Raw genomic sequence first — 12,193 nt, 5'->3', positions numbered from 1 at the left:
AGCCACTACAGTGAGGACTCAGACTTGATATTTGGTACTTGCTCTACCATGTATGCTACCGGGCCTCATATATATATATTATATATGTAGTATATTCTTCAAGAACATTGGAAATTCAGCGAGGACCTAGACACACAATGACAGACAGGCAAGTGTTAACAGCTTGGGAAGCAAGAGTCAGTTAAATCAAAGAATGTCGTATTCAGCATCAGTAATGCTGATCAAATTTTAGAGATGTTCATGAAATAAAAAAAACAACTTTATTTTAATCCATGACATTTTAAGTGCTATACAATTTCTACTATCAAAACAATTGAAGATATCATGAGTGAAGTAAACACATGTAGAAATCAAATGAATTGATTTCTACATTTTTTGGTGAAGTATTTTGAAAGAGAATACCTTAGGTAAGCAAAAACTGGCCAAAGTAACTGAAACCCGAAACAACAGATGTATTTAGGTGCAACACCGGTTTCTGCTTTCATCTGCCTTGACCACATTTGGCTTGCTTTCCAATTTTAACTCTGCCATGTCAGCAAACCCCCTTTTCAATATAAGCAGTCCTGGAGGAAATGAGAGTGGGGACAGAAGACCTGTGAGTTTGTGCTTAACTAAAGGTAAGACTTTGCCCAGCTCTGCTTAAGACAATTTGAATGTTTTCTTCTTTTAAGTTATGTTAATGGAAAAAATTGTTGAGTGAATCTGTGTTTTTACATCTAATCTCCATATAACAAAACACTTTTTTGAACAGGATTGGTGAATACTGTTGACAGAGAAGGGGTCAGGTAATGGCAAATTTGAATTTGAATTTTTCTCTATAAGCATTCAAGACAAGGCAAAATACCTGTATTCACTGAAAGTCCACAGTTATTCATGTACTAAACTATATGTTAGTATACGTTCTCACTACCAGTTAGGAGTAAGAAAGACTTTGAATAACCCACCTTTAACAAAACATATACATAGTGTCATAGTGCATATGTCTACTATTTGAAAATATGTCAACTTCAAGTGCTGTTTAAATACATGAATTTAAAACATTGGCCTAACATGGCAATTCTATGTCACTGTGTAACAGACGTAAGCCGCAACCATGAGTACGGACGCCGAGATGGCCATTTATGGCAAAGCTGCCATCTACCTCCGTAAGCCAGAGAAGGAGAGAATTGAGGCTCAAAACAAACCTTTTGATGCCAAAGCTGCCTGCTACGTTGCTGATGCTAAGGAGCTGTACGTGAAGGGAGCAATCATCAAGAAAGACGGTAACAAAGTCACCGTCAAAGTCCTGGATACTGAGGAGGTTGGTATCATAAATTCAGTGTCAACTAAGATTAAATATGATCAGTTCTCAATGTGACATATGTCCTGTTTCAGGAAAGGGTAGCTAAAGAAGAGGACGTCACTCCAATGAACCCTCCCAAGTACGACAAAATTGAGGACATGGCCATGATGACCCATCTCAATGAAGCCTCTGTCCTGTATAACCTCAAAGAGCGTTATGCAGCATGGATGATCTACGTAAGACAGTCTGCCAAATAAGAAAAAGAGAAAAATTGAAAAATGGCATTTTTAAAACAGTTAATTGTTGATTCTCTATGATCACTTTTAGACCTACTCTGGACTCTTCTGTGCCACTGTGAACCCCTACAAGTGGCTCCCAGTGTACGATATGGAAGTTGTAAATGCCTACAGAGGCAAGAAGCGTATGGAGGCTCCTCCCCACATCTTCTCAGTCTCTGACAATGCTTATCAGAACATGCTTACTGGTAAGTCAATAATATAACAAAGTAGTATTTATCAGTATATGAAGTTTCTGTTGCAGGAAAACCTACTTAAGTCCTTTCTTTTTCATTTAACAGATAGGGAGAACCAGTCTGTCTTGATCACGTAAGTAACACATTTGATGACTTTGTGAAAGATAATCAAATATATTGATCAAGTAATTATAAGTCTGTCTCTATACCTAGTGGAGAATCTGGTGCCGGAAAGACTGTGAACACCAAGCGTGTCATCCAGTACTTTGCAACAATCTCAGTTGCAGGTGGAGAGAAGAAGAAGGAATCCAAGATGGGAGTATGTTACTGCATGACGATTACAATTCAGTGTTCCTTGAAAACTGATTATTTTGCCGGTCATTTTCTGACATCAATTCTAAACCTTGATTATAGGGCTCTCTGGAGGATCAGATTATTGCAGCCAATCCTCTGCTGGAGGCCTATGGTAATGCCAAAACTGTGAGGAATGACAACTCTTCTCGTTTCGTAAGTATGGAGGGATTTCTACACATGAAAGAGGTCTTTTTAAACATGATTAGGTGTCGGTTGAAAATGTCTTTGTTCCAAACAGGGTAAATTCATCAGGATCCATTTCCGCACAACTGGCAAACTGTCCAGTGCTGATATTGAGACATGTAAGTGACAATTCTCTTAATACATACAAATGATTGGGATTGACCTTTGGCCAGGCTTTAACTTATGAACAACTTTTATAGATCTGCTGGAGAAGTCTAGAGTGACATTCCAGCTTCCCGATGAAAGAGGCTACCACATCTTCTACCAGATGATGACCAACCACAAACCTGAGTTGATCGGTAAACAGTTGTGGTGCACAATCTTAAACCTACTTACAGTTTTCATCCGGAACAATCTAATAAGCTTGTCATCTCTTTTTGATGTGCAGAGATGTCACTCATTACAACCAACCCCTACGACTTCCCCATGTGCAGCCAGGGTCAGATTACTGTGGCCAGCATTGATGACAAAGTTGAGCTGGAAGCCACTGATGTGAGTGATCGCTTTAAAATACCTAAATATTTTGTTTGTGAAATGCAATATCAAAACGGCTCTTCTCTTCTCTTCCCTTCTCTTCTCTCTAAAAGTATTTTCAAGAGTGATAATGTTTTGTGTGGAAACCTCTTTTGAAAACAGAACGCTATTGATATCCTGGGCTTCACTGGTGAAGAGAAGATGAGCATCTACAAGATGACTGGTGCTGTGCTCCACCATGGTAACATGAAGTTCAAGCAGAAGCAGCGTGAGGAGCAGGCTGAGCCTGATGGCACAGAGGGTGAGTATTAACTGTCAACACAAAGTGAAAAGCTTAGGAACAACAGCACAAAACATCTTAATCAGACTAGTTTCTGTTAGATTATAATGGAAAATTACAGTCACATACTAAATGAATTGACGTTAAATCACTGAACTGTTTTCAGATGCTGACAAGGTTGCTTACTTGCTGGGTCTGAACTCTGCTGACATGCTGAAGGCTCTGTGCTATCCCAGAGTAAAGGTCGGAAATGAGTTTGTCACCAAGGGACAGACTGTACCTCAGGTAACTGAGATACACCGGTATCATTTTTTGTTTTGCATTGAGTAGTAGTCCACTGTTGGTTCATGGCACCAGATGCACTCGTTTTGATTAGTTCCTTGTATCTTAACAAATAGCTCAAAGTAGAATATTAAACTTTTAAGGTTTGATTCTTTTACCTAATTCGTCTCTTTAAAGGAAATTCAAAATAACAGTAATCCATCATTAAAAAAACCCAAAACGGCTGACCGACTTGAATCATTTCATATTCATTGTTTTTATTCAGGTGAACAACTCAGTGCCTGCCCTGGCCAAGTCTATCTATGAGAGGATGTTCTTGTGGATGGTCATCCGTATCAACCAGATGTTGGACACTAAACAGCCAAGACAGTACTTCATTGGTGTCCTGGATATTGCTGGCTTTGAAATCTTTGATGTAAGCGTCATTTCCAACAGTTCAACAGCCAATGATTTTAATGACAGAACCATTCTTATTGCCTGCAAGGTATTATGCTGAAACTTTGTACCCTCACAGTACAACAGCATGGAGCAGCTGTGCATCAACTTCACCAATGAGAAGCTGCAACAGTTCTTCAACCACCACATGTTTGTCCTGGAGCAAGAGGAGTACAAGAAGGAGGGTATTATCTGGGAGTTCATTGACTTTGGCATGGACTTGGCTGCCTGCATTGAGCTGATTGAGAAGGTAATCATTTAAACATTTTGTGATTCTAATTGTTTTTAATTTGACTTGATATATTATTTAATGACATATTTCTTCACACTTTTTAAAGCCCATGGGTATCTTCTCCATCCTTGAAGAGGAGTGCATGTTCCCCAAGTCCACAGACACATCCTTCAAGAACAAGCTGTATGACCAGCATCTTGGCAAAAACAGAGCTTTTGAGAAGCCAAAGCCAGCAAAGGGCAAGGCTGAGGCCCACTTCTCACTGGTGCACTACGCTGGTACCGTGGACTACAACATCTCTGGCTGGCTGGACAAGAACAAGGACCCACTGAATGAGTCTGTTATGCAGCTGTACCAGAAGTCCTCAGTTAAGCTGCTGCCGGTTCTGTATCCTCCAGTTGTTGAGGGTATGATCCTAACTACAGTATACTCTTAAAGGATGTTTTCATGTACATTTTATGTCTCTTTCAAACAAAACATGTCTACATAAAATTGTCAACAGAGACCGGTGGTGCCAAGAAGGGAGGCAAGAAGAAGGGTGGTTCCATGCAGACTGTGTCTTCACAGTTCAGGGTAAGGTTTAACATTGCAAACTTGGCTGTAAAATCATATCTAAGCCGTATACTGAACCGTACAATTGTGACATTTCACAACAAGTATTATCATTTTGGATCTATAGGAGAACTTGGGCAAGCTGATGACTAACTTGAGGAGCACCCATCCTCACTTTGTGCGCTGCCTGATTCCCAATGAGTCAAAGACTCCAGGTACACAGACAACATAATCTCAATAGATTCTGTGAGGTGTGGTTTTGTAGTACTGCTAATGTTTACTTCATGTTGTGCTGCTTTAACAAAGACACTATTCATTCAAAGAAGTAATTGGGAAATGTCTTTTCTACAGGTCTGATGGAGAACTTCCTGGTCATCCACCAGCTCAGGTGTAACGGTGTGCTGGAGGGTATCAGAATCTGCAGGAAAGGTTTCCCCAGCAGAATCCTCTATGCTGACTTCAAGCAGAGGTAACAATTGTTATTTTAATATGATGTAAATACCCACTGCTGTTTTGTTTTTTCCACACTAACCATTAACCTCTGATAAAAAGGTACAAGGTGCTGAATGCCAGTGTCATCCCTGAGGGCCAGTTCATTGATAACAAGAAGGCTTCAGAGAAGCTGCTTGGATCAATTGATGTTGATCATGACCAGTACAGATTTGGACACACCAAGGTAACCGCCCTGATTGTTTTCTTAAAAATAATTATGCTGGGAAATAACACCATGGGCCAAAGAACAAGTAAAGGATCCAATGAAATAGTGCCAGTGTGCAGCCATGGAAGACCATTACATTTAGCATTGTTGTTCTTAAAACGAGGGACTGAGATGCAAAATTTCTTCTGCCCTTGATTCTTATTATTGCTCACCTATTCCAAGTATGGGAGAAAATACTCTTGCTCCACCTAAATAATTCAGTCAGATTTTCACCAAATACATTTATAATATGGATGACTCTGCAAAGCTGCTATCAGCCATTTAGCATAATTGGCTTCCAATGTTTACAGCATTTTGATAAAGATCTGAGATCCTGAGAGCTGTATCAAACCAAAATTGTTTCTTCATAAAACTAAGGCAGATGATTGCATGGGGTGTGCGCTCACTCTGTCCTTTCTAGTTTAATGTTTGGTATAAAGTGTGCAGACATAAATTAAAATTCTTAATTTTGTTGTTCAGGTGTTCTTCAAGGCCGGTCTGCTGGGTACCCTTGAGGAGATGAGAGATGACAAGTTGGCAGCTTTAGTCACAATGACTCAGGCTCTCTGCCGTGCTTACCTCATGAGAAAGGCGTTTGTTCAGATGACGGCGAGGAGGCATGTTAATACAGCTTATTTTGAGTGCACACTGGGAACATCAATAATGAAAATGTACTTTGTCTATAATAGCAACTTCTTGTCCACAGGGACGCCGTCTTTACCATCCAGTACAACGTCCGCTCATTCATGAATGTGAAACACTGGCCATGGATGAAGGTGTATTACAAGATCAAGCCTCTGCTGAAGAGTGCTGAAACTGAGAAGGAGCTGCAACAGATGAAGGAGAACTATGAGAAGATGCAGTCAGACTTGGCTACTGCCCTGGCCAAGAAGAAGGAACTGGAGGAGAAGATGGTGTCCCTGCTGCAAGAGAAGAATGACCTGCAGCTGCACGTTGCATCTGTAAGTACCCATCAACAGAGAGTTGTGCTTTTCCATGTTTTCAGTGTTAAATGCTAACATCTATTTTCCTCATACAAACTAGGAATCAGAGAATCTGACAGATGCTGAGGAGAGATGTGAGGGACTTATCAAGAGCAAGATCCAGCTGGAGGCCAAACTCAAAGAGACAACTGAGAGACTGGAAGATGAAGAGGAAATCAATGCTGAGCTCACTGCCAAGAAGAGAAAGCTGGAGGATGAATGCTCTGAGCTCAAGAAGGATATTGATGACCTGGAGCTTACCTTGGCCAAAGTGGAGAAGGAGAAACATGCCACTGAGAACAAGGTTGGTAAATATCAATATGTTTAGCATATCAAGTAACATTTAAAGATTACCATGTAATAACAACATATTTCTTGCAATCTTAGGTGAAGAACCTGACTGAGGAGATGGCCTCTCAGGATGAGAGCATTGCTAAGCTGACCAAGGAAAAGAAAGCCCTTCAGGAGGCTCATCAGCAGACTCTTGATGACCTGCAAGCTGAGGAAGACAAAGTCAACACTCTGACCAAGGCCAAGACCAAGCTTGAGCAGCAAGTGGATGATGTAAGTTTACAAACTCACTTGGATTGCTGAAGCAAAATTTGCCTTGAACGTGATGATGTAAAACTTGTGTTATTGTTTAGCTTGAGGGTTCTCTGGAGCAAGAGAAGAAGCTGCGTATGGACCTTGAGAGAGCCAAGAGGAAGCTGGAGGGTGATCTGAAACTGGCCCAGGAATCCATCATGGATCTTGAGAATGACAAGCAGCAGTCTGATGAGAAACTGAAAAAGTAACAATGCTTTTGAATTTGTAAAACAACCACTCTTTTTAAAGTAATGGTCAGGATATGAACTCATACTATGTGCTTTATTTATTATTCAACAGGAAGGACTTTGAAGTCAGTCAGCTCCTTAGCAAGATTGAGGATGAGCAGTCAATGGGTGCTCAGCTTCAGAAGAAGATCAAGGAGCTTCAGGTGACACATTTTGTTACATGAAAGAATACTGCATACATTTCCCATCTTTTGTATTAAACTTGAAAGTTTACTAAAAGTAAAAAAATCCTACATTCAATAGGCTCGTATTGAGGAACTGGAAGAAGAGATTGAGGCTGAGCGTGCTGCTCGTGCCAAGGTTGAGAAGCAGAGAGCTGACCTCTCCAGGGAACTTGAGGAGATCAGTGAGAGGCTAGAGGAGGCCGGTGGTGCCACTGCCGCTCAGATTGAGATGAACAAGAAGCGTGAGGCTGAGTTCCAGAAGCTCCGTCGTGATCTGGAGGAGTCCACTCTGCAGCATGAAGCCACTGCTGCTGCTCTGCGCAAGAAGCAGGCTGACAGCGTTGCTGAGCTGGGAGAGCAGATCGACAACCTCCAGCGTGTCAAGCAGAAACTTGAGAAGGAAAAGAGTGAATACAAGATGGAGATTGATGACCTCGCCAGTAACATGGAGGCTGTTGCTAAAGCAAAGGTGCGCAATACATTAAATGGCATTTAAAAACCATAATTAGTATAATAAATGAAGTAAATAATATAAATCTGATTGCTGATGTGCTCTCTTTTTTCTTTACCAGGGAAACCTTGAAAAGATATGCCGTACTCTTGAGGACCAACTGAGTGAACTGAAGACCAAGAATGATGAAAATGTCCGTCAGATCAATGACATGAGTGGACAGAAAGCACGTCTCCTGACAGAAAATGGTATTTATAAGTTGTCAGAGAATTATCTGTTGTGTATTATTGAGAAACGGGACACATACTAATCTGTATCATGACATCTTTCCCACAAGGTGAGTTCAGCCGTCAAATTGAAGAGAAAGAAGCTCTTGTCTCCCAGCTGACCAGAGGCAAACAGGCCTTCACACAGCAGATTGAGGAGCTGAAGAGACAGACTGAAGAGGAGGTTAAGGTAAGAAATCATCAATTGCACTGATAAACTTCATGTGTTATTTAGACATTTTGCACACTGGATATTGTTTCTTACACCAGGCCAAGAATGCTCTTGCCCATGGACTGCAATCAGCCCGCCATGACTGTGATCTGCTGAGGGAGCAGTTTGAGGAGGAGCAGGAGGCCAAGGCTGAGCTGCAGCGTGGAATGTCCAAGGCCAACAGTGAGGTAGCTCAGTGGAGAACTAAGTATGAAACTGATGCTATCCAGCGCACTGAGGAGCTTGAGGAATCCAAGTGAGTAACAAACGAACAATAAAGACATTAAAGATTGCATTAAAGACTGCTTTCATATATTCATCAAGATTCTGGACATGTGTAATTGTTTCTATTTCATACATGCAAAAACATCTGTAAAATAATTTATTATTAAGTTTTTTATTGAGAGACGTCCACACCTATTTCAAACAGGAAGAAGCTGGCCCAGCGTCTCCAGGAGGCTGAGGAGCAGATTGAGGCAGTGAATTCCAAGTGTGCTTCTCTTGAGAAGACCAAACAGAGGCTTCAGAGTGAGGTGGAGGACCTCATGATTGATGTGGAGAGGGCCAATGGATTGGCTGCTAACCTGGACAAGAAGCAGAGGAACTTTGACAAGGTAGCAACTTTTACATTACGTCATGTGGCCGAACAAAAACAATGGTTTACATATTTATTTATCTTTATATTGCTGCATAAACTGAACTGTATTCATTGTGCTATTCAGGTGTTGGCTGAGTGGAAACAGAAGTATGAGGAGGGTCAGGCAGAGCTTGAGGGATCTCAGAAAGAGGCCCGCTCTCTTGGCACTGAGCTGTTCAAGATGAAGAACTCTTATGAGGAAGCTCTGGATCAACTGGAGACCATGAAGCGTGAAAACAAGAACCTGCAGCGTGAGTTCAATCACATTATACAAGTTATAATGTATTCAACACATGTTTATGTGTTGTAATGAAGCATTTATGTTCAACATTTTGAGGCTTAACAATATCAAACTTGCATCTCTCTGCAGAGGAGATCTCAGATCTGACTGAACAGATTGGTGAGACTGGTAAGAGCATCCATGAGCTGGAGAAGGCCAAGAAGCAGGTGGAGACAGAGAAGTCTGAGATCCAGACAGCTCTTGAAGAGGCTGAGGTACATTTCTTCTTCTTCTTGGAAAAAAAAAAAAAGATCCTGTGAAAAAAAACAAAAACGTAAATTCGATTCGAGATTAATATTTAATTATTTTTCATAATTAGGGAACTCTGGAACATGAAGAGTCCAAGATCCTGCGTGTCCAGCTGGAGCTCAACCAGATTAAGGGTGAGGTCGACAGGAAGCTGGCAGAGAAAGATGAAGAGATGGAGCAGATCAAGAGGAACAGTCAGAGGGTGACTGACTCCATGCAGAGCACTCTGGATTCTGAGGTCAGGAGCAGGAACGATGCCCTGAGAATCAAGAAGAAGATGGAGGGAGACCTGAATGAGATGGAGATTCAGTTGAGCCATGCCAATCGCCAGGCCTCTGAGTCCCAGAAGCAGCTGAGGAATGTGCAGGCACAGCTTAAGGTACTGTAAGACATACAGTTGTTGTACAGACTATGGTCAGTGCACCTACATTTTGGCATCCATGTAAATATATTTGCTGATATTCTTTCACCAGGATGCCCAACTGCACCTTGATGACGCTGTCAGAGCCCAGGAAGACGTCAAGGAACAAGCTGCAATGGTGGAGCGCAGAAACGGTCTCATGGTGGCTGAAATTGAGGAACTTAGAGTGGCTCTGGAACAGACGGAGAGAAGCCGCAAAATTGCTGAGCAAGAGCTGGTGGACGCCAGTGAGCGTGTTGGACTTCTGCACTCTCAGGTGAATGAACACATTTCACATCATTTCTTCAATTATTCAAAATCCACCCAGTGTTTAAACAACATGGGAAAATCAAACATGTGATGACTTAATGTACTTAATATTATTTCTCTATAGAACACAAGCCTTATGAACAGCAAGAAGAAGCTTGAGACTGATCTGGTCCAGATCCAGAGTGAAGTGGATGACACTGTTCAGGAAGCAAGGAATGCAGAGGACAAGGCCAAGAAGGCCATCACTGATGTAGGTTTACATTCTCTTTGTTCTCCTTTTATCCAACTAAAATGTGCTTTTCCAATACATTTCCAATTTTCATTTTATATCACCTCCTCTAGGCTGCTATGATGGCTGAGGAGCTGAAGAAGGAGCAGGACACTAGCGCTCACCTGGAGAGGATGAAGAAGAACCTTGAGGTTGCTGTTAAGGATCTGCAGCATCGCCTGGATGAGGCAGAGAACCTGGCCATGAAGGGTGGCAAGAAGCAGCTCCAGAAACTTGAGTCCAGGGTAAGAAAATTCTGTCAAGATTTGTACAGTCAAACTAATGTAGGAAAACATATTCATCCTTAATATTATATACATGTTTGGTTTTGTGAAGGTGCGCGAGCTGGAGACAGAGGTTGAGGGTGAGCAGAGACGTGGAGCAGATGCTGTTAAGGGTGTCCGCAAATATGAGAGGAGGGTGAAGGAGCTCACCTATCAGGTACACTGACACTGACAATTAGCATGTTCAAGTCCAGATAATTAACAATAAAAGCATGGTGACATGTAAATTTACTCTCCTTTTCAATTTATTTTCACAGACTGAGGAGGACAAGAAAAATGTTACCAGGCTGCAGGATCTGGTTGACAAGCTGCAACTGAAGGTGAAGGCCTACAAGAGGCAGGCTGAGGAAGCGGTAAGGATGACACATCAATTTAAAATAAAAAATTGATTTGAAAAAAAATGTCAAGTTCATACAAAAAACCTTGCTCTTTGCACATATTCATTTAGGTAAAATTAAAGGACAGGGAGCAGGGAATTTGGGATATTGTTTTTTTTTTGTTGCACTACTTAAATGTAATAATAACACATGATTTAGAGTAACTAAAACTGATACTCAAACTAAGAATATCAAGGAAAACTGATAATTTGGCTAACTAATAAGATACTGCAATATACTATTACATATTGTTCAATTACGATTGGAAAAATAGACAGCTATCATGCACAATAGCTGTAGCAAGCAATCCATTAAAATTGTGTGACTTTGTCGTTATATGGCAGTCATGATCACGAAGTACATCTAATATACTTTAAAATATATACCTTTAAACAATGTATATTGTATTTCAGGAGGAGCAGGCCAACGTCCATCTGTCCAAGTGCAGAAAGGTCCAGAACGAGCTGGAGGAGGCTGAGGAACGCGCCGACATTGCAGAGTCCCAGGTCAACAAAATGAGAGCTAAGAGCCGTGACTCTGGAAAGGTAAATATTTTCACATTGCATTTTAATTGAAAAATGAAATGAAACTCCCCATACTATAATTAATGTCACAGTTATTTTTTCATGAATAATTTTTTTTTTTAAGTTTCACAAGTTTCCATTACTTTTAGCTCCAAAAGTTGACAAGAGATAACCTTTACAGGTATGCAGAGTTTGATGTGTATGTATGTGCTTATGAACTCAATGTATTTGTTTTATTATTTTACAGGGAAAAGACGCAGCCGAGTAAAGAACGCCTGCTGATGGGTTGTTTCTTATCATACAATATGATGTGAAATATACCACAATAAAATCGTTTTTTGATCAAATTACTCTGTGTTTTCATGTCATTGTGTCCTCTGAAAAAGAGCAAATGTGAGCCTCGGATCATTTGTGATAAAGCTAAACAACATTATGCAATCTTTATGCACTGGGTGGCCACCACATGAAGTATGCTGCATACTTTTTGATGCACAGGTAGCGTATCAGAATCCCACCAAGTGTATCTGATACTGTTTCAAGAATTTTTCCTATATTTATTTACCTCGTATTCTTTTTCTTTTTGAGTGTATTTTTATGTGATTTTTACTGTGTTTGTGTTGTGCTATGACACCATGCAGCAATGAAACTGAAAGACATTATCATGCCTACTAGTAAAATACACACAGAAAGCTTTCACAGTACATTCACTATTTCATTATATTTCTACAATTAAATGTGCGTGGTCTTCATATT

At 40.8% G+C, this 12,193-nt stretch overlaps 1 protein-coding gene across 1 annotated transcript; it reads left to right on the top strand.

Moving 5' to 3' along the window:
- The first annotated feature begins 756 nt into the window (after positions 1 to 756).
- Positions 757 to 11,790, top strand: LOC311263637 (myosin heavy chain, fast skeletal muscle-like). Its single transcript, XM_084363837.1, has 40 exons — positions 757 to 785; positions 1,079 to 1,300; positions 1,375 to 1,518; positions 1,610 to 1,766; positions 1,860 to 1,887; positions 1,968 to 2,073; positions 2,169 to 2,261; positions 2,347 to 2,410; positions 2,492 to 2,590; positions 2,680 to 2,783; positions 2,928 to 3,066; positions 3,212 to 3,330; positions 3,593 to 3,742; positions 3,842 to 4,012; positions 4,101 to 4,401; positions 4,497 to 4,567; positions 4,674 to 4,761; positions 4,898 to 5,015; positions 5,099 to 5,222; positions 5,724 to 5,860; positions 5,950 to 6,205; positions 6,288 to 6,530; positions 6,614 to 6,790; positions 6,871 to 7,016; positions 7,112 to 7,202; positions 7,303 to 7,692; positions 7,796 to 7,922; positions 8,012 to 8,130; positions 8,211 to 8,407; positions 8,582 to 8,765; positions 8,874 to 9,039; positions 9,159 to 9,283; positions 9,388 to 9,696; positions 9,791 to 9,994; positions 10,112 to 10,237; positions 10,330 to 10,500; positions 10,592 to 10,696; positions 10,797 to 10,892; positions 11,330 to 11,461; positions 11,688 to 11,790. The coding sequence occupies exons 2-40, from the start codon at positions 1,094 to 1,096 to the stop codon at positions 11,706 to 11,708; spliced, it is 5,805 nt and encodes a 1,934-aa protein (XP_084219963.1). The 5' UTR covers positions 757 to 785; positions 1,079 to 1,093; the 3' UTR covers positions 11,709 to 11,790.
- The last annotated feature ends 403 nt before the right edge of the window (positions 11,791 to 12,193 follow it).

This window comes from Pagrus pagrus (assembly GCF_965226575.1).
Source record: "Pagrus pagrus genome assembly, chromosome: 10".
In the NCBI taxonomy this organism is placed as follows: Eukaryota; Metazoa; Chordata; class Actinopteri; order Spariformes; family Sparidae; genus Pagrus; species Pagrus pagrus.
Note: the sequence above shows the minus strand (reverse complement) of the source record. Positions and strands in the feature narration are given on the sequence as shown.

Bases quoted from the DNA above. Each gene is read 5' to 3' on its own strand.
- LOC311263637 (XM_084363837.1), top strand. From the start codon at position 1,094: ATGAGTACGGACGCCGAGATGGCCATTTATGGCAAAGCTGCCATCTAC. The intron at 7,923-8,011 runs GTATTTATAAGT...CTTTCCCACAAG, and splicing joins ACGTCTCCTGACAGAAAATG to GTGAGTTCAGCCGTCAAATT. The intron at 8,408-8,581 runs GTGAGTAACAAA...TATTTCAAACAG, and splicing joins GAGGAGCTTGAGGAATCCAA to GAAGAAGCTGGCCCAGCGTC.